Raw genomic sequence first — 26,019 nt, forward strand, 5'->3', positions numbered from 1 at the left:
ACAACAACAGGCTCAAACGGGAGCGTAGGCAGCTTACCAGCTTCCAGGGAAACAAGCGTTGGTAAATATCTCATATGTCAGCATATCTCGAGATGTACAGGCCATGTTTGTGTTGCTGAACAAATACACAGCGAGCGCCGTCAACTGGGCTTGTAACACCAAAAGTTGCCGATTGGAAGAAACCTCGCAAACTGCATGAATGACAATGTGAGCCAGCCGCTTGCTTAGTCGAAGGTGCTGACGATAAACATCTCGCCGTCTTCTTGTCGGAGGCAGCGTCATCTTGTCGTTGTTGAAGATTGCTTAGCCTAACTCGCAAAAATAAGCTCACAATCTGCATTATAACAATGACCCTCCAAACGAATGAAGAAGCGAGAGAGAGAGAGAGGAAGAGCTGTTCATTACTTTTTTCACTATATGTGAGTGGCACAGTGTGAATAGGCTCAAGTTGTCAGCCACTGAGCCAATCTCATGAAAAGGTTAGCCCGCCAAAAACAACTGTCTTCGATGTGCCGGCCTCATTTGAATCAAAATCAGCCCCTACTGAGACACCTTTTATTCTCGGCGATTACCAGCCGACCGCAAACATAGACCGCCTTCTTTTTATTATGAGAACAACAACACGCTGCGTGTTATCTCTTCCTCTACCGCCGCCGCCGCCATCACCACCACCACCTCTACCTAAAACCTGCCCACCAATTCGTGTTATCTGAGGTTACGGCTTAGTTCGCAACCGCAGCCGGAAGCGGGCGCCTCTCGATCACGGTCGCTATCTCTCGCGCAACTCTAAGCTTGAGTGGTGTTAACTCTGGGGAGTTCCGAGCTCGAATAAAAGATTTTTTTTCGCCTCATCCATCAAAAAGATTGAAATATTTGCATGAAAAGGCGGCCGTGCAAGCTAGTTGTGCGGCGCTGCCAATATTGGGGCGGAGTCGCAAGCGGAAAATCTTAATCTAGAGCGACATTCTTGCATAGCGCCACTTGCAACTTGAAATCCGTACATCTCTATCGCTTCATGTTCTTCTCATCCCCATTTAAACGAATGCAAACAAGTCGTTTCAAGCTTGGCCGGCTAGATTGTTGTCTGGGCCGACTAAGGTAGGCACTAGCAGTTGGAAAATCTCTTAAAAGAGTTGTACTCGTCTTAAAAACCTCGCTAATCGATTACCGATCTCTCTCACTCTCACTCTCACTATTACTCCGCTCAAAACTCGCGAACGCACGCACAATACCACCTCGCGTCGTATGACTCGCACAAATGCATTCACACAATCATCCGAACGCACAACAACCTGCAGCTAGCGCCTCCTCCTACTCCTACTCCTCGCTAGTTGTCCTAATTTTCAGAAGCACTTGGTGGTGGTGGTGGTGGTGTTGGTAGTAGTGGTAGCTGGCCGACTGGCGGAGGTGGTTGAGCCGGCAGCAAGCTTGTTCACATTAGAAAGGCTTGTCATTTGAGCGTTTGCGGGGCGGTTATGAATGATATTGAGTGCGCTTACGCTCATCAAACTCTATACAAACAAGTTGTTTGAAACAACTCACAGCCAGCAAGGTGCCACTTACAACTGATGGTTAAGCGTCCTGCCAGCCAGCTCGCACAAACTGTCGTACATAATACATCATATTATTGTGCCTCTTGCTAGTAAGCTGTAGCACTGATCGGGCACGATCATTTGACAGGCTAAGAGCCGCCTGAAGCGCGTAACTCGCAAATCTCAGCCACAAGCCAGCCAGCCAGCTAGCTCAATCTTGGCTTCTCCACTGCACTCGCGACGGCTATTTGCACAAAAAAGCTCAACCAAACCGCCAGCAACACTCACACACTCACCATTGTGACAGCGTTGTCCTCACTTGAATTATCAGCAGTTGTCCCTAATCGGCCGCGGCCTTCTTCCATCAACCACCTTTTGGTCGCCCTATCCGACCTCACAGACCGACCGACAGACCGACCGAACAACTGACTGACTGACTGACTGACTTAGTTTGCCAAGTTCGATAGAATGGCTGCCGAAAGAATGCCAAAGTTAACTAGAAAACATCATACCTTTGATTGTGATTCCAGCGATCTTCAGCCAGTCTATCTAGTCGACCCCACTAGAGAACAAACTAACCCGTTCAGCCCCGCAGTAGTTGCGACGGCGGCAACAAACCTGCCGCCGCCACTTATTCCAAGTGCACCTACAACTCACCTGGAACAGAACGATCTTGAACGCTGTAACAAACTCAACGACAACATAAATAACAACATGAATAATTACCGCCACCACTTGCCGCCATCTCAAAATCGTAATTTCGATGATGATGATGATCTATTTAATGATACCAACGATGATCTTATTGGTGGCTTTCAAACAAACTTAATTTATAATACTGATGATGATAAATCGCTCAATAACGATGAAAAAAACTCGCAACGACTGTCCAAACTGACCCTCTCCTCCTCACTCCACCAACTCACTGATTCAAAATTTGTCAATCAAAACAATTCCAATCAACATCATCATCGACCACCACCACCAACACCGCCACAACAACAACAACAACAACAACACCACCATCATCAACAACAACAACAACAACTACAATCACATAATAATAATAATCAACCAAACTTCAAACAAACATCCTCTAAACAACAATCTAACCCTCTCAACAAAAATACTAATGATCAAATGCATCGTAAAACAAACAAATACCTTCAGCGAGAGGCCAATTTAAACACTGTCCATGTTGTCGTGGGCAATGAGGCCTGTGATCTTGATTCAGCTGTTAGTTGCCTATTAATGTTTCATATTGTTTCCAAAATGTCGGACGAAATCAATGGCAAAGACAAAAGTAGAACCCTTTATATACCTTTGTTGAATGTAACTCGCGATCAACTTGAGAGCAAGTGCGAGGTTCTCTGGTTTCTTCAAAAAACTCTCAACATTGATAAATCCTTTTTAACTTGTAAGGACGACATTGATTGGGTTGAAATTAAAAAAAATGGAATCGAGGTACTGGTTACACTTGTTGATCATAATTTCAATGAAGAGTTCAGTGAAATTGGTCGAATTGTTGAAATAATCGACCATCATCAGGTTCAAAATCCTCAATGGCTAATTGAGAATCAAAACTCAATCCGATTATCATTAGACACTTCAGTGGGCTCTTGTACAACATTGATCGCGGAGCGATTGTTTTATATTTACGCGGAGCACCATGTTGCCGACGAGATACTATTGCTCATTTATGGAACTGTTCTTTTGGACACCATTTGTTTGTCTGAAAAGGCAAAACGTTTCACTAGACGCGATGTGTACTTATTAAAAAAGTTGGACGCTTTATTGGGTTCCAAAAAACCCGCTCGCGCCGAGCTTTATAAACAATTGGTTGAAGTTAAAAACTCGGCTAGAGAGTTGAATTTCGAACAACTCATGAAACGCGATCTCAAAGTTTTTAAAGATGTACATGGTATTCGTATAGGTATTGCAAGCTTATTTGGAATGGAAGCGAAAGAAGCGCTCGGTTTGGCTGCAAACATTGATTTAGACCTATTCTTTCGTCAAAATAACTACGAGGCATTCATCATTATGGGCCTGATTGCAGATTGCGATCATTCAGATAGTATCTCGAGGGATCTGGTGCTCATTTCCGCAAATAGTCGGCTGTTTGAGGAATTGTGCAAGGCTTTCCAGCACGATACCAGCAAGCTTGATCTTGCGCCCATCGGCTCTGATTCAAATCCAGACCCTGAAGATAACATAATCAACAATAAAAGGATTGTCGACAGTAGTAGCATTGACGGTAACGATTCAATACATTACAAGGCGCGCATTTGGCTTCAGAGGAATGTTACCTCATCACGCAAGGTAGTTGCACCTCTTGTTCTCAAGGTATTACACGACGGCTTCTCATAATATTTACCTTCACCATTTCAGACACACATGGATACAAAAATGTAATCATTTGTACCTCTGTTATCTTTGTTAGAAGTTGATTAAAAAGGCTTGAAAAATGTTTATTATTTGAGATATGTTGCTCAATACTTGATAATACATCTCAATGAGTTGCCAGAAAGAAGCAAATCAAACACCTCGTTCAGTGTCTCAATTCCATCGCGACGATGAGTGATGAACTTATCTATACACAACTTGTCGCTCTTGTAAGCTGCTACAAGTTTGGGCAAGCTGTCGCGACTCTTCCAACCGCCAAAGGCACAACCTTTCCAAACGCGACCAGTTACCAGTTGAAAGGGGCGTGTGCTGATCTCTTGGCCGGCGCCAGCCACTCCAATGATTACGGACTGACCCCAGCCTTTGTGACATGCTTCGAGCGCGGCACGCATTACTTTGACGTTGCCGATGCATTCAAATGTATGATCTAGTCCTCCATCAGTCATTTTAACAAGTCTTGATTGGATAGACTCATCGGAATCGCTGGGATTGACAAACTCAGTCACACCAAATTCTTTGGCCTTGCCCTCTTTACTATTGTTTGTGTCGACGCCTATTATACGAGAGGCTCCGCGCTCCTTGCAACCAGCCGCAACAGCTAGTCCGACAGCGCCAAGACCAAAGATAGCAACTGTTTCGCCGGTTTGGACATCGGCCGTATTTAATGCGGCTCCGTAACCAGTTGAGAGGCCGCAACCGAGTAAGCAAACACGGTCCAGAGGAGCATCCTTATCCACCTTTGAGACAGAAATCTCGGGCACCACTGTATATTCGCTGAAAGTTGATGTACCCATGTAATGGAATACAGGTTTTCCATTGCATGAGAACCTAGTTGTTCCATCTGGCATGAGGCCTTGACCCTGCGTCTCGCGAATCTTAGCGCACAAGTTTGTCTTAGGGTGCTTGCAAAACTTACACTCGTAACATTGGGGAACGTATAGAGGCACGACGGGGTCGCCAATAGCTACAGATGTTACGCCTTCGCCGACACTCTCTACGATTCCTGAACCTTCATGGCCTAGAATACACGGAAATTTGGCTTCTGGATCGGATCCGCTCAAAGTGTATTGATCAGTATGACATACGCTGGTAAAGAGAATCTTGATTCGAACTTCACCCTTTTTAGGTGGCTCAACTATCACCGTCTCTATTGTTAGAGGCTTCGCTGGGCCCCAAGCAACAGCCGCTTTGCATGTAATTGGTGAAGCCATGTTGGTAATTAACTAATCGACTACTTAATTATGAATTCTAAAGTTAAGTAATAATAAATTTATATTTCTCAAATTTGAATTCAATAAATTGGAATATTTTCAAGTGCAATGAAACAAGTAATAAACGTGTGCTTTATTTCAGATGTAAGGGCGCTTTACAAATCATGAATCACGAACGCAGATATCGGCTTTGCCTGACAATGCCGCAGAGTGCGACTCGACACACTTGTGGCGTCATACTGTATGAATCATGCACTCCTTTTCTCGTACTCTCTATTTCCTAGTAGAGTGTTGCATCAAACATTGATGTTCCCATAGAGAGATCGTATCCTCCGATCAATATACTAATCTACAAGTATTAAAAGAAGATTATGGCAGCAAAATGAGGCATAGTTAGTTTCTCGGGGTCAGCTCATCTATCTTTGACTATCACCACAAAAACCGCAACCATAGCAAGAAAGCTGTTTATTCCGAAAGCTCAGGAACTTGATATATTTTAAAGAATCAGAAAACTGTTTTCATTTCCTAATGGTTTATCAATAATCAGTTTGATTTTAAGAATTGCGATATTTCTGACATGAGATCAGACAATGCCATTTCACTGGACCAATGATGCAAAGCGCGTGCAGTGAGGGGAGTGAAAGTGTTGTGCCGAAAGTAAACTGACACAGCGAAGAGCAAGAATAGCGACGTCCATTGTAAGGCTGTTCTGTAGGCCATAAAGCTGTGTTTATGGCCTAAAAGAAGTGAAGCCAGTTCGCAAATGATGCGCTGGCCACCAGAGCTTCTGTAAGGCCACTGCCACGAACACTGTGCTGACTCTCAATGGCTATTAGTGTGTCTGTGTGAGAAAGCTCCTTTAGTGGAGTCGTTCGCATAATGCCATCACTGGCCTACGCCAAAACTGTGCGTGTTTGCTGGCCCAAAAAAGTGGCTAGTTGCAGCATTAGCATTGGCCTGGAATGTGCAGGCTGCTCTGGAAGCGACGATGGGAGCGCGCGAACGGGCACATTTCAGTGGCCAAGAATAAGTAGGAAGTGTAGGAAGAATTCTGTCAGAAAAGTTCGGCGGCTTTAAGCCAAAGAAGAGCTCATAGAAAGTGGGGGTCGTTAATTCGCTGTCCGTTTGTACCACCTCGTGCGATAGCCGAATATGCCCTCTCCGCTGACGAAAAGATTCGACTTTGGTCGTCGAACAAATGTTACTTAGTTCGATTGTCAGATCGCAGTTGTCATAGAATATCTCGGCTCTTAAGGTTCACCTTTCAAGGGTCAATTGTTTATTTAACACCTTTCACCGACAATTAATTGAAACTTAAATTATAGAAAAGAAACGCTTAATTTCTTTTAAAACAGCCAACCAAATTTCGAGACTCACAACTTAAAACTGGCAACTCAATCGACAGCAGCATTCAATCGCCATGGAAGTGTCAACTGTAGGCTCGACTGCTAGTAATAATAGTAGTAGTAGTAGTAATATTGATGGCAACACCACCACCATCACCAATAGAGGTCAACTGATCGGCAGTGTAGCCGATAATATACATTTGCAATCTCATCAACAAAAATCTCAACAACTTATGATCACAGTTAACAAGAGTGTTAGTAACTCTTTTGCCAATAATTTAGACAACTTCAACAACTCAATTATCGTTCAAAATTATAATAATGCTACCAATTTTCCCAACAAAATTTATCATGAAACACCGAGCATTTTTAAACAACAAATACAGCTAGATCAAATTCACCATGAAACCAACAAGAATGATTGTGAGTTAGCACTCTCCGACACTAATTTAGTCGCAGAAATTCGAGAAATTCTCAATCAACTTGTGTTGAGAGTTAATCGTGAACTCTTCCAATTAGATACCTTAAAAGGGAAACAATCAACAACTTTAAATAACAATGAACAAATCAAAGTGATTGAGGAGGCAGCTGCGCCTGTTACGTTTCATCATGCTGAAACCAACTATCAAATTAAAGAATCCATTACATTTGTACAAAATCCAACGCCACAAGTATTGAAAGACGAGAATTGTGCTTCATCTAATTCAGATGATGCTACTGGTGATTTAGTTATTGATTCAGTCCAGCCGCTTGACCAACAAGACGAGTCACCAGAACAAAGCACACCAACTACCATCCAACTTGATCAAAATGTGGCATCAATAGATAGTCCAAACCAGATTGAGTCGACAACAGTCCAACATGAGACGATAGAGTCATCCGAGGCGCCAGTTAACAAGTCAGTTGTAATCCAAGAGGGGATGCTACTAGAGGATGATAATGACGACTCTCGAGAAGAGAAAACAAAAGATATCATAACATTAAGGAATCTGGAAATATCACCGCCACCTATCTTATGTGAAGAGCCAACCAAGGACAAAGAAACTATTGCGGATACTCATGAAAATCATCGTCCAAAGAGAAGACGAACTTGTAGTCCTGAAGCTACAAAATTGAATGATTCAACTGAGAATAGTGGTCGTAGTAAGAGACAACGAAGGCAAACAAAACTTTTCCAAGCAGGAGATGTCCAGACGGACTATGTTCTTGACGGAGATGATTCATTGGCATCAACGCCTTCGGCAAAAGCGAGAACGAGTAGACCTACTTCACGCAATCGAAAAAAATCTACCACTTCATCATCAACCTCTGATGTAAATTCCATCGCTCAAGCCGCGATTGATACTGATCAACAAATCGTCAACAAACTTTATGAGAAAAACGACTATTTAGCTATTAGAAATGAGGATAATTCATTCTACTTGTGTCAACTTACAGAAGATGTCGACACCACACGCACAATGATCAAGGTAAGATGGCTCGACATAAAAGAAGGTGAGAAGTTTTACTTTCTCACTTCGCAAAACGACTTAATACCCCAGGCTTCTATCATCATGCCAATCACATTCCCGGATAGACCGAAAAATGAAAAGAAGGGCAAACAATATTTCGAACTCGAGGAAGAAGTCAGAGAGAATATAATGGACAGATTAAAGCGTAGTTTAAATATGACAACTGAAAGCGCCAGTTCTCAAGAGACGGGCACAGACGCGTCACAAGTATCTAATGCTCACTAACAAGTCTCCATTTGTGCAGATTCATGTATGATACATATTCACTTCTTTCTTCGAAAGCAATTCAATAAAAACGAATACTCATTACCAGTGTTGACAAAAATGATCTGTAAAATCCTTTTTTTTTGCTCTTTTCATGTTGCCCTAAGAAATTATCTATGATTGGACTAACGAGATCTCTATTGCATCTATACCATGTTCTTGTTTTCTACCCAAAAACGAGACCATGTCAAATGAGACAACAGCGCGGATTTCAAGTTTTAGTTAAACGCCTACTGAAAACCACACTAAAACGCCCTTCAATATTATGTATCAAGGTGGTCTTGATAGGTAAACCCTCCACTATATTATATCATTGAAGTAGCCTTGCTGTCATAATTTTGATTTGTAACTCAACTAAACGCTGCCCAATACAAGATCTAGCTCCAAATCCAAATGGTAAGGTGGGGGCAAGTACGATAATGAAACCAGCGTTCTGGTTTGAATTTGTTGGGTTCATAGAAGTTTAAGGTTTCATTTAAGCTTATCACCTGATTTTGTGTTATCACAATGATATTTGCTGTAATTTCATAGTTTCTTACGACTAGTTTTTCGGTAGTCAGTCGTCCAGTTCCTATCAACACAGGATTCAAACGCATTGTCTCTTTCAAACAACTTCTCAGTGAACGAAGCTTGTCAATATGATGCTTAGTTATCGATTCCTGTACCGAGAGAAATTCTTGGATCTCTTTTTGCAAAGAGTCTCGAATGGCCTTCTCGTTTGCAATATGGTTAAGTAGATTGGCAACAGTGTAGGATGTAGTGTGTAGGCCAGCCATGAGAGTATCGATTATAAAAGATATCACATCAGACTGCTTTAGATGGTCTTTAAACAACCAATCGGAGAGATATAAAGCATTCGAAGCACTTTCCGTCTTTCTTTGTTCAACTTGCTCGGACACAAATCTGTATAAAACCTCTTGTGATTGTTCTAGCATTCCATAATAAGGGCATTTGGATGGCTGTTTCAACCACTTGTTGCTTTTGATTTCTGTTCCATCTGTGCCAGTTAAACTATTGTGTAACTCTTGTATTAGAGTTCGAACAAGTTCATCCTCTAATTTGTAGACGTTTAGATCAAGAAAGAGTTTCAGTGTACTACCAAGGGCCCACATATAAATTGCCTGAAAATTTCCAATTGTGTTTCTATTTTTCTCTAAACAATTATCAATCTGATCTATTAGAGCATGGTTAACTTCATCCAACTTTTCAATATTTGCTGCAACTTGTTGTATGGATAGTAATCGCTGATGAAACTGGTTCCGTTGCCTATACCAGCTGGGCTCGTTCTCGCAGAACAATCCACCATCAAGGTAAAGTTCTGGTCGGTCGAGTCGATATTTGAGTGAAGCTCTATGAGATCTCCTGAAAGGATACTTTCCATCTTGACGAACAAATGTCTCTACATCTTTCGGGTCGAATAGATGGAGGATAGAGTGATTTTTCATCCGATCTTCTCTAACAATCTATCCATAGTGCATCTGATTAAATAGGGCATTTTGAACAGAGTATCCATTTTGTAGTCACCGATAAGAGGTAAATACCTTCACAGGTTACCTATGAGAGGAAGTTTACGCGGCCCAGGTATAGAACTATAAATTGGTTGTTGAATATTGTTTGTAAAACGTTGAGAATAACTTTGTATCGCCTTTCATGATGACCAGTGATTCATTCAATAATCTTGAAGGTCCTAGAAATCTATAGAAAATGTGGCTGATTATGCAACACACTTGAGCTTGAAATATTGATCTTGACATTTCAAGGTTCTTGTTCAGTGATCGTCAAGTATTGATACTGATGTTGCGCACTATAGGTCCCAATGAGAAACTCGTTGGGACCCATGGTCCAGAATCTGCCGCATGAAGATGAAGAGAGAGTGAATTCATGTTTACTATGTGATCCAGCAAAACAATCGTCACGCATCGTGTTCTTTTTCTAATATGACACTTCTATTTAGATGAAATTGTATGGCATTGATGTTCATCGATTGAAAATTCCAACATCAAGGTGTGCTTACAACATATCCTACAAAGATAAATAATGTTCTGCTCCGGTGAATTGAAATTATCGAATTCATAGCGTTCGATGTGTGCTTGATGTTGAAAGATCCACATGAGTGACTTGTTCGAGCAGTCACAGAACGCATGGCGAGAATAGCTTTCTCCAAACGCACGTGGTTCTATTTATCATTAAGAATTTTTTGAATACCCCTATTCATCCTTGATTCGTGAACCTGACAATCTCAAGATGCAGATTCCTCCCCAACAACCTCATAGACACGGTCCATTGCACCAAACCAACAAATTGCACAAAGGCGGTCGACATGAGAAGAGATCAAGTGTTACAAATGCGCTCGGAATTAAATCGCTAGTAAAACCAGTCTCAAGAGTGAAACGTGAAGATAGATTAAATCAAGCTGGTCAGAGTAGAAAACTTAAGCGCGAGAGAGTTATTGAAGAGAAGAGGAAACTTGGTACAGAAAATCATCCTCCTCTCAATGTAGGCGTTCTGAATATTAGTAACAATTCTTGCAAAGCCTTTTTTAAGGGGATTGAAAGTCAAGATGATACCGTGCTCAAGGCTAGAAAAATCAATGATAGATCCCTGTATGTCCTTTCCAATCGTTTAAGAATGAGATTTAGACTCATTGCTCTGGATGCTACAAACTTTGACGAGACCATTGATATTATCAAAAGCCTGGATTTTTTAATCTTACTGAACTCAGTTGATCATATTGATGAGTATGATAACTATTGTGCTTCTAAACTCAATCGAGCCATCACCATACATTGTCTACCAACTATCATTCATGTTGTAGAAGATAATTCACTCGATAAAGATACTAGCTCGTCAAAAAAATTCTTAAATGCAAAAAGAATTCTTCGATCGAAGATAAAAGACGACAAAATACACTGTATTGAGCGTCCGCAAGATTATCAACAACTCCTCCACATATTAGGCAATAGCAAAAGGCTGCGATCACAATTCAAAGAGGCTCGATCTACTATAGTACCTGATAATGTTGAACTTGAGGATAATTCTCTCACATTTACCGGATTTGTTCGAAAGCGTATATTAAGTCCGAATGACCTTATACATATTACTGGCTACGGGGACTATCAAATTAAGCAAATAGATGTTTTACCTGATATAGTGGCATTGCGACCCACTTCGGTTGAAAGTCCCAAGGTTGTGCAAACGCTTTTGCCAGATCCAATGCAACAAGAGACTCTCGAGCAGGAAAATGAAATTGATCCAATGGAAGGAGAACAAACTTGGCCAACTGCTGATGAACTAGCAGCTGAAGTGGAACGTCGTAATACTAAAAAAGTGGTTAAGAAACTACCACCTGGAACTTCTGAGTATCAAGGTGCTTGGATACCCGAAGACTCTGATGGGGATTATTCTGATGTTTCTAGTGATGAAGATGGCGACACTACGATGAAAGAAATTATGGAAGACGATGTAGATGACGATGAGGAAAGCCAATCAGAAGATGAGATGGAACTTCAACAATCAGGTACAAATGATGATAGAGAGTCAATAATGGACGTAGAAGATTATGATAAAAGTCATTCAAGAGATAAAGAGCAAAAAATCTTGGGAAAACTAAGAGAAGCTAGACTAGATGAGATGTTTCCGGACGAAATCGACACGCCGGCAGATACTCCTGCGCGTGTAAGATTTGCGAAATACCGAGGTTTGAAGAGTTTTAGAACCTCTCAATGGGACCCGCAAGAGAACTTGCCCCCTGATTATAGTAAAATCTTCCAATTTCAAAACTTTCAGCATACTAAAAGACGTGTTCTAAGCGATCTTCCAACAGAAGGTGTCAATCCAGGACAGTACGTTCGAGTACACTTAAAAGATGTTTCTGGTGAGATAGCTGCTGATATTCTCAAGAAGAGCGTTTTACCAACTCTTTTTGGACTGCTCAAATATGAACGAAAGATGACAGTGATGAATATATTGATTAAAAGGCTCTCAGACAGCACTACAAGCTACCCCATCAAGTCAAAAGATGAGCTTATATTTTATGTTGGCTTCAGAAAATTTAAAGCCAGACCATTGTTCACCGCGCATAGTGCTTCTCCCAAATTCAAATATGAACGCTTTTTACGTGATGATATTGCGATGGTGGCTACTGTTTATTCACCCATCACATTTCCTCCTGCACCTGTTCTCGTATTCCGAGAAGGCTATAAAGGAGAGAAGGATTTAGTAGCCTCTGGTTCGGTTTTGGATGCCAATCCCAGCCGTCTAATCATAAAACGTATTCGACTTAGCGGACATCCATTCAAAATTCACTCAAAATCAGCAGTGATCCGATTCATGTTCTTCAACGGTGAGGATGTAACATACTTCAAGCCGGTCGAGTTGACATCTAAATACAATCGACGAGGCCATATCACAGAGCCACTCGGAACTCACGGACATATGAAGTGCCTCTTCGATAAAAGAATACGCTCGGATGATTGTGTATTTATGAACCTGTACAAGAGAGTTTTCCCTAAGTGGATCTATTTGCCGATATATGATTTGTGAGTTTCATTGAAAACATTAAAATAACCTAGTTCTTTGCAAGCAACCTTTGTAACCTTTTTGAAGGTATTCATAACCTTTACCAGTTAACAGATGTGATTTCAATCATTCTTATTGATCTAAATGACATTTGATTAGTGAGGACTTGAACTGCCGATTCAAAGAGAAAAGAGTAAGAGATTCTTTGTGCCGAAGCGATCACAATCTCGAGTCATCAATAGCAAAGTAATCGTCCATCAGATTGATCACTCGCGATTCCAATGGTGTACTGATAGAATATCAACATGAAGTTAATCAATTTCGCTTATACCTTCCTCAATTTTAGTCTCGTCCTCGTGCTCGTTTCTGTAAAAGGAGACGAGGGCGCCTCTGAAAACCAGATCGTTGAATATCATTCAAGCACCTCTGCACCAGATACATTAAGTAACAATTACGAAGCGGACGAGGTGATTGGCAAGTCTCCTGTAAGTAAAATATTTGAGTCGAGGAAGCTACTATTGCTTTAAAGTCAGGCCATTAAATACAAAATATGCCCCTCTCTTAATTAGGCTCAACTCATAAGAATGAGAGGTTTCGGTGCTGAGGTGCATCATGCAAAGACCAAAGATGGTTATTACATCCACGTTGTGCACATAATCAACCCTGAAATTGATCGTAGCAAACTTCGAAGACCAGTGATCTTCAACCATGGCTTACTGGAGAGTTCCACTATTTGGTTGATCAATGCGAACAAAGTTAAACCTCTGCCTTATGAGCACCAATGTGGTGAGATATCACCCAGTCAATTAAGTGCCAATGAAACGCAATATTTGAATGGGCCGATGATGTTGGCCAATCATGGATTTGATGTCTGGTTGATGTCCATGCGAGGAACAGATTGGTCATTGAAACACGAAACTCTCAGCGCAAAGGATCCTGAATTTTGGGACTACTGTCTGGATGATTTTGCGCTTGTTGATGTGCCAACTGTTATTGATTATGTTCTTCGCAAAACTGGTAGCAAAAAGGTGGGCTACATTGGCCACTCACAAGCGACTTTCTCAATATTTGGCCTCTTGGCAACCATCCCAAGTTATGCCGATATTGTTGAGCCAGTGATTGCTGTGGCACCAGTTGCATTCTTTGATCACATCACCTCTGTAGCACGATTGCTATTTCTTGGAACTTTAACCGCCACCAACAAAGACAAACACGGTCCCTTTCCAAAAGAGGCAAAAGAACTTCGGACTACTCTAGCTTCAGTTTGTAAAAGACCCGGCTCGTTTCTTAAAACTGCTTGCGATCTGGTGGAAATGCTTATTTCTGGCAAAGGCGACAAGTGGCTGTTAGGATACTTTGCCCATTTGCCATTCTTCACAAGCTTGAAAGTGCTGCGCCATTTTGGTCAATTAATTCAGAGTAAACGCTATCAAATGTACGATTACGGGGCGGAAGAAAACAAGCGTATTTATGGATCAACAAGATCGCCTTCTTATAATATCAAACGCATTAGATCAAAATCTTTATGTCTCATTAGCACTAAATCTGACGCTTTGTCTCCGCCAACAGATGTTTCAAGGTTCAAGAATCAATTAACTGTGCCATTGTACAAAGACATTTTTATTGATAAAGACTTTGACCATTTCGACTTGATCACCAGCGCTGGTGCAAAAGAACTAGTTTTCAAACCAATCATGGCAATATTTGAGGAATTTGAACTGAACTCTGCTAATTGTGTGCCGCAACAACAATCTTCTGATTACAAAGAAGACTTCACTAACGAAATCGGATTAGAGTACCATAAGGAAAAAGATCAGGTTGAAAACGAAGCAACCGCGAACTAGCTGGAAGTGGTTCAAGTTTGGTAACAAGAATGACAAGAGCCGTATTACATACCATCTCGACATGACAAGATGCAACATTCATAGATTCAATTAAATAAAACTCGACTACATATATTGCTAACATCCCATTTTGTTGTGCCTGTTGAGCTTGTGAGTTGAAAAGTTTGCTCTGTTTATATCTAATCCTGTTTGTAATATGAAAATGGACAATTTTAGTCGGTGTAAGCTTGGAGAATAATTTAGATTAGCTTGTGTTCATACTTCAAAGCTTGAAGAACGAGCTAGCCATGCTAGATTTATCTGATATTGTTAGGGAATTAAGCTTAGAAACTTCGTCTGGACTTAATTTGAGGACTGTGCTAACACTGGAATAAGCCTTTGTTTTTGCTCTGTATGATTACTATCTAAAGTTAAAAACTTGAATACTATATTCTTTAGATACTCTAAATTTTCTGCTAATCTCCATTCGATCGGATACCCGTTGCATGCGTCCTTATTTCCTCTTTTAAGGCTTAACTTGCTCTGAGAGCAACGAATTAGTACTCTCACTATCTAAATAAGCTTTGGTAAGGTTGTCGATTTGAATTTGCGCATCCTCAAGGACAGAACTTCGACTGACAATCTCGAATGTAGTTGGTTTTAGGTGCACATAGCCATCAATTGATGAACTAGAATTGGTTTGAGAGCCATCCTTGATTGAAGCACTGGGCGACAATCTAGTTGTATTATCTTCGAGTCTTTCATCAGGTGTCGATGGATTATTGGCAGTTGTGGTGGCTTGAATTGCACCATTGATCTCATCACTCGCATTCCTGGAAAGATCTTGGTTGCCCGACCAAAACTCACCAGATCCTGGTTCTTTTAATTTTGTTCTAAACTGTTTTAATGCAGTTTTTAAATTCTCGTTCTCTCTCGAGAGTGTCTCACATTTATTGTCTAAGGTTGCAATTAGTTTAACATCTCTTGGATTACTTCTAGTTGTTTCTGAAACTGGCGCGTCTCTTCGGCCAGCTCCCTATTTCTTTCCAATGATCTAAATAACTGAGACTCCAAGTTTATCATTTGCTTAGCCTGCTCATCATTGAGTTCTTTCATTTGTTTATACCTTTCATCCACGAAAGTTCTATTGGGTGGGGCTGGCGTGTTTTGTTGCATGATTTTTGAAGCTCTAACTTTATAGCTTTCATATTCGTTTTGTAATACTAGAATGTCTGCTTCAGAGTTCTCAAGCTGTTGTTTTAGACACTTGATTTTCGCCTCTAGGGTTAGCGTATTAGTCGCTGCAAATTGCCTCTCAGAATTGAGAGCATCTTTTAGTGATTCAAACTTGTGTTTTTAGGAGAATTGCACTCCTTGCTGCTTTGATCCTGGATCTTTTGTAGCTCCTCTCTACTTTTCACCAGTTCTTTCTTGAGTTTAATAGCCAAAGCTTTGTAGATGACAAGCTTGTCATCATCCTTCTTTTTCTTTTCTTGCACTTCTCTGTTTTCTGGTGCTATGATTGCTTGTTTTTCAGAGTCCTGAGTGGTTGTTGTACAATTCTCTTCCGAAGGTACGTCAGGTGGTGGAATGTGCGTTTTAGTCTGTTCTTGCTCTGGTTTGATAGTTGTTTCTTGTAACTGAATCTTCATTGTTACATAATTGAGAAGATTTGTCAATATCAGAATCAGATGCCTCCGTCCTGTTGACGAGAGGTTGTAAACATGTAGCCTCCAACTCCTTATTGATGGCAGAGTTAGTTTCGTCGTCAAGAACGCCAGTTTGATCCCATAATATGTGAATAAATTTATTATAACTTTAACAATTTTGTAATAAGTAATATAGCTACAATATGATGAAGATATTGCGTTTGGTTGATGCTACTTCTACTCATGAATGGGCTTGCATCTACCAATAAGAAAACTATATGCTTTTTGAGTGAACACGTTCTTGTTATTCACTATACAGTGTCAGAGTGAAAATTACGAATGCAGTATATTCATTATGATTCGCGTGTAGCTTATAACGTTGAGTGGACAGAAGGTGATGAAAAACAGATTGTTTATTTATCGAGCATACGCAACAGTCATTGTGTATTTGTGTTATTTATTAAGTGTCACTATTAGACAGATTCCAACAAAGATCAAGCCTCACTTTTAATCTTATTGATTGCTACACAAATGAATTATCGTTTGGAACAGAGAATATAGCTTCTGGAATAACAAATCAAACCTCACAATATGGTGCGACCATAACCACGATCACAGTGCCTGCTGCAATCACGGCGATGGTCTCGATGATACAAACTCCTCTTGCCTACAGCTTATATCAAAAGATTGATCTAGCAAATGTTGAATGCCTCAATGAGAAGGTGGATGGAAGTGGAGTGAATGTGTTTAAATCATGGTCTGAACGTCTAAATAGGGAAGAATGTGTTGAAAGTGACTGCGATGCTGAATTGATATTTAATATACCATTTACAGGTGATGTAAAACTCAAAGGAATAGTTATTATCAGTGATGAAGAACTCTCACGAGTGAAACTGTTCAAAAGTAAGATGAGGATGTCATTTGATGATGTCTCTGGAGAGGCAGATCAAGAGTTTGCCGTCATACATGACCCCCAAGGAACAGTTGAATATCCCATCAAGCCAACGAAGTTTTTAATGTCCATCATTTGACCATCCATGTTGTTAATAAAAATAAGGAAGACGACGATAAACATGCCGAATTTATTACATTGGCATAAGGGAGAATTCACACAGGTGAATAGGGATGGTATTGTGATTGCCAATTATGAGATAAGGCCTACTGAGGGTGTAACAGAAGAATTGATCAAGAATTCTCGAGAAATTCAGTAACTTGATGCAGTTGAATCACATAGAGATGTCTATCCAAGATAAAAGTGGTCTCAGTTAAGCAATGCCTTAACTATAAAGCAAGATAGTAAATAACTACTCAAATAAACAAACTTCAAATTCTAAAACTACATCCATCTTGATGCAATCTCGCTCAGCTCTTTCATCCAATCGTTCAAAGTTGAACGTGACTACGTACACGTCTGGACAGGTTTTTTGTTATGGGAGAAGAGGTTACGACATGTGAAGAGGGAATTCGCTTATGAGTTGAAGATGAGCGATGTTTAGAGATAAGAATCACAAAATGGTTGAATGAAGGAAAGTGTTCCATCTACGAGCTTCACGATTATCTTTTGTAAGAATCCCGCCGTCTCGATCGGAAGTTAACAATCAAGATGTCCAAGAGAAAACTTCTGAAAGCAAATCTCTCCATACTGGTTGTATTCCTTCTTCTTGTTGGAATTGAGGCTGGTGTAATCAAAGACCTGTACAATAAAATCGCTCGTTTCTAACAGTAGTAGTAAATCAGAGGATTTGGTCGAACAGTCCGCCCCAATATGCGGCCATAGCTTATTCTCAAGTTTAAACAAAGAATCTCTGTCGCCAGAGGTTATTTTCATCACAAACCGTGGAAGTAGGAGCGAGTTTGTCGAGCACTCCAACCAAAACAAAGAGCATGAGAGCACGGGTGGACTAATCATAGAGACCGTGATGAGGGTCGAGAGAGCGAGAGCAGAAGGTTTAGGTCAGAACCGTAACCTAAACGAGGTAGCGCGTGAATACAGGTTCAACGCGGAAAATGTAACTCTGCAGATCTTGAAAGGTACGGTTTCAATCCAGATGCGCCAGTCACCTTTCTGATGCACGGTTTCACTAGCGGCTACCCGTTGCAAGCTTGGATTTCAAGCAATTGTAGAAGCCTACACTATCAATAGAGAATCAAACGATCACTCTAATGGAAAGCACAGGCATTCAGGGGAATCTTACGGAGCCCGAGCATGGTGACTGATAGAAGTTTATGGCTCACGTAACAAGACAAATAGAAGAACGAGTAATCAAAATGATCGACGCCCAATTAGTGGTAAACAACTAAGGCATAACTTGTTTATAGTAAACTGAATTATGCCGCTCGTGGTATAGTCTATCCGAGAGCTGTTGCTAATATTCCTATCGTGGCCTCTTATGTCACTAGATTCATCAATGAGAAGATACTTGATGAGGCTCGAGTTGATCCACGGCTTGGTGCAACTCATCGGTCACTCGTTGGGCGCTCATTTGGCCGGCTTCATTGGCAAAAATACAAAATCCAAATTGGGTAGAATTTATGGCCTTGATCCAGCCGGCCCATGTTTTGGTGCCATTACTGGTTCGCTATATCCATCGAGCAAGCGACTAGCTCCAAGCGACGCCGAAGAAGTAGTCACAATTCACACCAATACAGCTCTGCTGGGTATAGACAAGCCGTTAGGCCGTCAATCGGTATTTGTAGAGGGTGGATCTGTGCAGCCTGGTTGCAAAGGTGGTGGAGTATTCAAGAGCATAAGCGCTCTAACTTGGGACGGCGGCGATTTCGACACAATTGCTTGTTCGCATTCAAGAGCACCGAATTTGCTCACCTATCAACACGATCAAACTGAGTCAGATGACGACTGCCAGTTGGTTGCTTAGGAATGTGAGGATTGGGACTCGTTCTTAGCTGGCCCACTGCGGAAACTGTCGCTCAGGTTGATAACCATTCTCATATGGGCAAGTCGGAAATGAATCATGAGTCATCAAACAAAGAAACAAGGAACACTCGCTAAAGCCCGTCGAATGGCATAAGGATTGGGCTAGATTGGCAATATCCAACAAAGCAGACAAGTACAGTTGACTCCGTCTTCAATAATCAACGAGATGTGGATGGCAGCGACCCAACTACAAGCCAATATGATAAATACGCCAGCAGTCATTCTCAGTACGACCAAAGCTACAATATCGGTCAGCAAAGAGAGCTCGCCGTCGAGAAGAACGACTGATCATCAATTGACGTCCAGTTATTACAATTGTGATGACGACCAGGGCTCGGATTCTGGTGACAGGAACACCTCGACCATGCGACCCCCACAAAAATAACTCATCGCAAGAGAGAAATCGTAGGGCGAGCTTGAACTCAAGTGAGCCGACAGCACGAAAACAAGAGGACGAGTCTGTCCGAGCCAAATTAATGTTTCTGAGAACCGGCGATACGCAACCATATTGCGCTTATCACTATCAGGTAATTTGAATTGAACGAGCCATTTGGGGCCAAGAAGCCGCACATGTCACTGTTACTTCAGGACTCTGAAACGGATAATGAACAAAGAAGACCTTCGTCTTCGAGCTTGTCACTTGAACGAAGAGGACGAAATTCGCTCTCAAGTGATGATTTTGGCAACAGTTGGACGATAATACTTACACCCACTTGCTGACTGGCAACAAAAAACTTCAAAAAATTGATCATGGCACCATATTAGTTCGCGATGGACTACCGAACGGTTACAAAATCTTGAAAAGTTTACAGATCAATTATATGAGCCACTCAGATCCAAAATTTCGCCAGCGATTGTCGTCGCGACTCTGTCTAGCTAAAACAGATATAAATACCGGCCAGGGCAGAGAAGAGCAGGAGGGCAACAGGTTCTACTTTAAGCCTTGTGCCGAAAAGTTCACTTCAAGCAGCCAAACAGAACGCCGGACGAGTCGAAGATGCTGGCCCTAAATGATTACTATAACTCGTTGTAAGAGGTTCTTTCGCTACCTAGTTGGTTCGAATGAATGAAATCTGCTGAGAGCCTGTTTTTGTCTCACTGCTTCTTTGTCGTTGTTGTCCAAGCGCGTTGAGATTATTAGTTTCTTGAACAACATTATGTGCACGCTCACATTCAAAAAACAAACTAGAAAATAAAATATCCGTTCTTGAATATCATCATTTTAAATTAGATATCACTATGAAAAACAGGTCCAAGAATCGATCCCAAAAAGTTGTGATCGAACCGAAGTACATCCCGATGAGTCGACAGAAAATATATCCAAGGAAAATGATGTTTCCGAGATCAAGTTTAATGATTCCGACAGCTCAGCAAATAGAGTCTTCCGCTCTCGGGTGATTTTCCCTTCATCAGAACAAAGCGATTCTAAATCGGTCACTACCAACACCTCAAGCAAGATACCAGGGCAGTTCCTCCACCAATGAATTTGTACCCGTAACTTTGGAGTCTATTCAACATGTTCAGAGCGAGATAAAGCGACTTTTTTCAGACTCGCGCCTTGTGTTAATCGTGTTTAACGAATGCTTTACTAAGCCCGATCTCACTTTTAATATGATCAAAGGTTTATTGGAACCTGTCGTTGGTCAGCTTGATTCCAATTGTGTACTCCTCAAAATCAAATCTGAGCAAGGCTCATGCCAAATATTGCCGAAACTTACGTTAGTGATTTCAAGATTTGAATCAAGCTTATGTTATCTGTCCCAAAGCAACATGCGAAGAAGAAGTGGCACGAAAAGCTAGTGAGAGAAACATTTTATACGGTGTAATGACATTCGGTTGTGTTTTTAATAGTCTCCAAAATGGAACATGTTTCGTCAAGAAAGAAACTCTAATTACTAATGGTGCCCCTGCGCCAAATTTGAAGCGAACAATCAAGCAACAAACAATCGACAAAGGTAAGAGGTTAAAGCTCTGTTACAATATACATACAAAGTAGTAAACTAGCGAGAGGTTTTGATAGAATTCTGACTAACAACAAAATTAGCTCAAGATATAATCATACTAGAAGGTAGCATCCAAAAACGGCCTCAAGCAATAAGAGTAGCAAAACTACCGCTAATGCAGATAGGAAACCATACTAGAGCTAGTAAACAAAAAGGTCCAAATAAAGATATTCGCGACAGGCAATCAAACAAAAATTCGAGACTTTGTTAGCGAAATCTTTCCAAAGCTAACTACCTTGGGTGATTTAGTACTAAGAATTGATCATCTGCCAAGTCAAACATCAATGGATTCATTGAACATAATACTGGGCTGTCATACACTGGAACGCGATCAAGTGATCGCCGCAAAGAGACGAGAAAAAGATTTAGATGTCATAGATCTCCATATTATCTGTCGATCTGATAGTAACGAAAAGAGAAATATACTAAAACTGCACAATCAGGACATTGCTGATAAAATTAAGTTACAAGTAAAGATAACAACCTTCAAGGAGTTAGAATCATACTTATTCAGAAACTATGATAGAATTCTCAAACTAGAAATCGGGACGGACATTACCTCTTAAAGTTATCGGTTACAGCAATAAAAATCGGTTAACATGAACCAGCAGATATGAACTCGTTGAATCTTTGTTTACATAACATTTTCATTTTTTTTTCTTTTATCTTTTATCTTTCTTATAAATAAAAACATTCTTATAATCCCCATAAATAATATAAGATTTAAATCCCCTTTGAGGAAGGGTTTCACTGAAAGGGGTACCATTACGTAATGACCTCTGTTGTTACTGCCGGATTTTCAGCGCTGTACGCTCTTTTTTTGAACACGGGTCAATCATGAGGGTTGAAGGATGTCGGCGACAAGCCGCGATAGATAGCTGGTGCCCAATATTTTATAATCCGGTTGTTGTTAACGCAATATGAAAGAAGAAGGTGGTCTGCCACAATTGAGCTGACAGATGATGAGAGGCGCAAATTAGATTGCTCACCAGTCTTCAATGACTATGAACGAGGCAACTTAGGACAAAAACTCGAAGAAAAATTGGGATTTATTTTACAAACGTAATGGCGACCGATTTTTCAAGAACCGATATTGGACGAAATATGAATTTCAAGAGCTCAACCGGCTTTCTTAAGACGGCGGCAAGCTGGAACGATTCGTTAGTACCTGTTTCGCCTTCTTTTTCCAGCCATCGAGCGAGCTAGTAGCGCTTTTGCGCTAATTATGCTAGTCTAGCCCCGAAAGTGGTCGTCGCCTGGAAGTTGATTGGAAGTTGTTGAGCTCCGGCTTGGCGTCCTCGCTTGATCCTCCGGCCGGTCACGCATTGTGGTGCGGGCGTGGTCGGGCCAACAAAGGTTACGGACTTTGGTGGAGTCTTGGACAGTTTAGTGAAAAGTGCTCTACGATCAGCAGAGATCTTCGGGACAAGTTGCTAGTCAAATCATTGTCGATGAGGTATCCCTACCTGAATGTCCTTATTTTAGGATTTCAAAATGTAGATCTAGGCTTAAAAAAATACTCGCCGTTGGTGTTCAACAATCTTTTTTCAGGCTCCACCAAAATCTTTCTACTTCAGTACCTTTAGTAAACTCACAGTCAACAGAGAAACTCGAAATACATTCCAATAGTGACTAGTAAATCCAGTTCAAAAAAATAAAGCTTCCACCGCAACTCTGACATGTCCCAATAGTCGGATAACTATTATACGCACTGTACCAACCATAAATCGAGCTCAACGCAATATCGATTGATTAATATGCGTTATCTCAATATATTGAGCCAACGAGTTCGCCAACTGGCGCCTCCCACATTAGTCAGTGCTCGTTGAAACTAACGACGGCCGCAGTTAAGTTGGATATTTCTGCACCTGTTCCTCTCGTTGGGTGGACATGGATGCACACACTGGTAGTAGCAGTTATGTGCCGCTTGCACAACAACTCCTGAGCCTGTGAGCCTCTCGTTCGCTTAGCTGGCCCTTCCAGTTCGTGGACAAATCAAAATTGATTGCCGCTGCAAATGGTTCCAAGCTAAGCCCGACTGGCCTCAGTCCCAATCGGATTGGGGGACTCGCAATTTGGTGCCACAATTAGGCTGACCAGTAAGCCTCGCTAACGCTTGACGTTCACTCTCTCTCTCTCTCTCTCTCTCTCTCTCTCTCTCTCTCTCTCTCGCTCTCTCCCCTCTTTCTCTCTCCCTCGAGCAGTAGCAGGAGCAGAGGCGACGTTCTCGTCGCGTCGGTGCTCAAGTGAGTTATGTACCGTTAGAAAAGAGAGACATTCGAGAGCGCTCGATTGATGAGCGCTGCAGTTGTTGTCGATACTTTTCCTAGCCAAAAGATAGGCAGCCAGATTCCAACATGGTCGAGTTATGTTGGTCTACCTAAAATGGGCCTTCGTTACACTGATCAATCGGTAGAGAAGGGTCCACACTCACTTTTGTCGAAACAGGGTTTTAGGAAGCGCAAAACTCTGGATCTGAACCAGCTAGCATTGAGCTTGCTTACCAATTTAAGTGCTCGCGGTGGAGTGCAAAGAGAGTAATGGGCACACACACAAGAATACACACGCGGGCACATAGACACTTATATTTTCGCTCAAAGGTCGCCCCATCTAGTGTAAACAAAGCAAACCTTGCGTAAAATTTATTACGATCATAGCTCCTGATCAACCAACTGTGTGAGTGCCGAGTTGAATGGACAAAAGTCCTTAAGCGCTTGTTGCTATGCGCGAGGATAAGTCGCAAAGTTGCTATGCACGCAACAAAACTGTCCAAGTTACAAAGGACAGGCCACTCATAGTCCTGCGAGCTTAATGACGCAGAGCGCCCAAACTAGCGGCTAGTTCGCATGGTTTGGTCTTGCTTGTGGAGTAAATGTGCAATTGGAGTTGGCCGTCTGAGTAGGATTATCTAATACTACAACTAATAGCTTGGTGTAGAGTAGAAAAGGTAACCAAGATGTGATATCGTTTGCGAGTTGGCTGAGCGCGTTCTTTTGCGTGCCGCAGCTAATCGACTAGGTTGCACCTCGCTGGACCTGGTTTAACTTGAGGCTAGGTTTGCTTTTGCCGCGCGACGACGACGAGTTTGAAAGCTGTTGGGGGGCGGTCAGCCAGTGGCTAGCTTGAACAGGCAGGTTGGCGGCAAAGTCGATTAATCAAAACAGTTATTACCTGGCGCACATAAATATATATATATCTTCAGCCAACTCGAGCGGAATGGGACTGGATAGTAGCGGTGTTGCCTAGTTCATTCCAATGTGGAAGTAGTGACAAATGAAACGTGAAAAGTGGCTACAATTTGTTTGCTTGCGGTCGTCCTCAGGTTTAAGACTTGCAAACGTTTGGCTGGTATATAACCTTGTTTGTTAGTTTGCTGCAAGCAAGCCATTTGCATGCAAATCGAACGACGACGTGACCAGCTCGACTGGTCGGGCTGGTCAGTCCATCCGTCCTAGATTGTTTATGGACCAGCCAAATACACACAACTCCGCTTGTGCCGCCAAACATGTGAGTTCGGTTTTAGTGGTTGTCGTTGAATCCAAGCTGCCGGCGAATATTTCTATCACGTAGTTGGTTTAGCCTATCGAAGATTTAGTTTAGCCAACTGCGAACACAACCACCACCGATGAATCCGCTTCATGTTAAGGCTAGCTGTTCTTCCCTGTAATCGAATCAAATCGGATTGCTTTTGATTGCTTGCGAACACGCGCGCTCAAATGCGAACAACCAGCATTTTCTTCCAAGATAGCCCCATAGAGGATTCATTAATTTCGAGCCAAAAGCTCAAACTTTAATGACCCAAAACGTATCGGTCTTGCAAGGCATATAAAACAACAACAAGAGCGATGGACCCCAGTCGAGGTGATAATTTCTATCAACCGCACTGAACAAGCTAACATGCTCTCGCGGCACACAACAATTTATTTGAGGCCTTTAGGTTGAGAGATGGAGCCAAGTTTGACTCTTTCGCTGGCCCCTTTTCTCATTCGACTCATGCTGGCCAACACGCGCAAAATCGCGTGCCGTATCGACGTCCGATGACGACGACGACTCGGCGAAGGCTCTAGTTGCAAGCGCTATACGCTTTGCGCAAAACATTGAGCCGCTTGGATCTTTTCACGAAATATAGAGTTTGTTATTATTATTATAAACGGGCCGATCGTTAGCTTGCAGAGGAAAGTAATAGAACCACCACCGACAACAACAACACAACAACTGCCAACAACGGCAACAGCAACAAAACACGGAGCACACACACAGAAAAGTCATTCGTCGTTGATCGGAAGCAACAAAGGAAGGCAAAGCAAAAATCGGCTTCCAATCCATTCTAAGCGAGCGGTCAGTCGAGCAGCAAATGACGCAATCGCCGATAGTGAGCTAGCGTTTGTTGTCTACTTGGTGGCTCTTTGCTCACTGTTTATACTGGCTCGAGTCAGCCAGCCAAATAGACGGATAGCCAGACAGAGCTCGAGCAGACAGGCTCTGCTCGAGTTGGTAGGCAACTCAAGTTGAGTGGCTGGTTGGTTGGCTGGTGGGCTAGTGCTGTTTGATTTGGCCGTTGCCTCATAATGGTTGCCGAGCCTCTATAAAAGGGGCCCGCTCGCTCGTGTAACGGCGGCCTGCTTCCGGCTGTGTAGCGGAAGTTGGCCTGTCTGGCGGACTTTTAAGTTGGCTCGCTCAAAAGGAGAGGACACACATCCAATTACGTAGAGTGGCGCTTCTAATGCTGAAACCGCTCTTTAGCGGGCCCAACCAGGGAGAGAAGAGGCAGCCCTCTCTTGCTGGCACTGAAAACTGAATTGCTGATTAGGCGCCGCCGTCGCT

General features: G+C 41.9%; 7 protein-coding genes across 7 annotated transcripts; 5 read left to right on the forward strand and 2 right to left on the reverse strand.

Annotated features, from left to right (window-relative positions):
* Positions 1-2,672: 2,672 nt before the first annotated feature.
* LOC131872743 (uncharacterized) lies at positions 2,673-3,899 on the forward strand. Its single transcript, XM_059216139.1, has one exon. It carries the CDS (start codon positions 2,673-2,675, stop codon positions 3,897-3,899), a length of 1,227 nt encoding a protein of 408 aa, XP_059072122.1.
* A 122-nt stretch (positions 3,900-4,021) lies between these two features.
* Positions 4,022-5,146, reverse strand: LOC131872735 (uncharacterized). The gene has a single exon (XM_059216132.1). It carries the CDS (start codon positions 5,144-5,146, stop codon positions 4,022-4,024), a length of 1,125 nt encoding a protein of 374 aa, XP_059072115.1.
* A 3,498-nt stretch (positions 5,147-8,644) lies between these two features.
* LOC131872744 (uncharacterized) lies at positions 8,645-9,712 on the reverse strand. The gene has a single exon (XM_059216140.1). It carries the CDS (start codon positions 9,710-9,712, stop codon positions 8,645-8,647), a length of 1,068 nt encoding a protein of 355 aa, XP_059072123.1.
* A 799-nt stretch (positions 9,713-10,511) lies between these two features.
* On the forward strand, positions 10,512-12,809 carry LOC131872745 (uncharacterized). The gene has a single exon (XM_059216142.1). It carries the CDS (start codon positions 10,512-10,514, stop codon positions 12,807-12,809), a length of 2,298 nt encoding a protein of 765 aa, XP_059072125.1.
* A 560-nt stretch (positions 12,810-13,369) lies between these two features.
* On the forward strand, positions 13,370-14,629 carry LOC131872746 (uncharacterized). The gene has a single exon (XM_059216143.1). It carries the CDS (start codon positions 13,370-13,372, stop codon positions 14,627-14,629), a length of 1,260 nt encoding a protein of 419 aa, XP_059072126.1.
* A 1,967-nt stretch (positions 14,630-16,596) lies between these two features.
* LOC131872747 (uncharacterized) lies at positions 16,597-17,288 on the forward strand. The gene is made up of 2 exons (XM_059216144.1): positions 16,597-16,651; positions 16,810-17,288. Exons 1-2 carry the CDS (start codon positions 16,597-16,599, stop codon positions 17,286-17,288), a joined length of 534 nt encoding a protein of 177 aa, XP_059072127.1.
* A 1,392-nt stretch (positions 17,289-18,680) lies between these two features.
* Positions 18,681-19,133, forward strand: LOC131872748 (uncharacterized). Its single transcript, XM_059216145.1, has one exon. It carries the CDS (start codon positions 18,681-18,683, stop codon positions 19,131-19,133), a length of 453 nt encoding a protein of 150 aa, XP_059072128.1.
* The last annotated feature ends 6,886 nt before the right edge of the window (positions 19,134-26,019 follow it).

The sequence above is a fragment of the Cryptomeria japonica genome, unplaced genomic scaffold (assembly GCF_030272615.1).
Source record: "Cryptomeria japonica unplaced genomic scaffold, Sugi_1.0 HiC_scaffold_753, whole genome shotgun sequence".
NCBI lineage: Eukaryota > Viridiplantae > Streptophyta > Pinopsida > Cupressales > Cupressaceae > Cryptomeria > Cryptomeria japonica.

Coding starts and splice junctions, on each gene's coding strand:
- LOC131872743 (XM_059216139.1), top strand. CDS start 2,673: ATGCATCGTAAAACAAACAAATACCTTCAGCGAGAGGCCAATTTAAAC.
- LOC131872735 (XM_059216132.1), bottom strand. CDS start 5,146: ATGGCTTCACCAATTACATGCAAAGCGGCTGTTGCTTGGGGCCCAGCG.
- LOC131872744 (XM_059216140.1), bottom strand. CDS start 9,712: ATGAAAAATCACTCTATCCTCCATCTATTCGACCCGAAAGATGTAGAG.
- LOC131872745 (XM_059216142.1), top strand. CDS start 10,512: ATGCAGATTCCTCCCCAACAACCTCATAGACACGGTCCATTGCACCAA.
- LOC131872746 (XM_059216143.1), top strand. CDS start 13,370: ATGAGAGGTTTCGGTGCTGAGGTGCATCATGCAAAGACCAAAGATGGT.
- LOC131872747 (XM_059216144.1), top strand. CDS start 16,597: ATGCAGTATATTCATTATGATTCGCGTGTAGCTTATAACGTTGAGTGG. Junction 16,652..16,809: donor TAACGTTGAGTGGACAGAAG/GTGATGAAAAAC, acceptor CGTTTGGAACAG/AGAATATAGCTTCTGGAATA.
- LOC131872748 (XM_059216145.1), top strand. CDS start 18,681: ATGAGGCTCGAGTTGATCCACGGCTTGGTGCAACTCATCGGTCACTCG.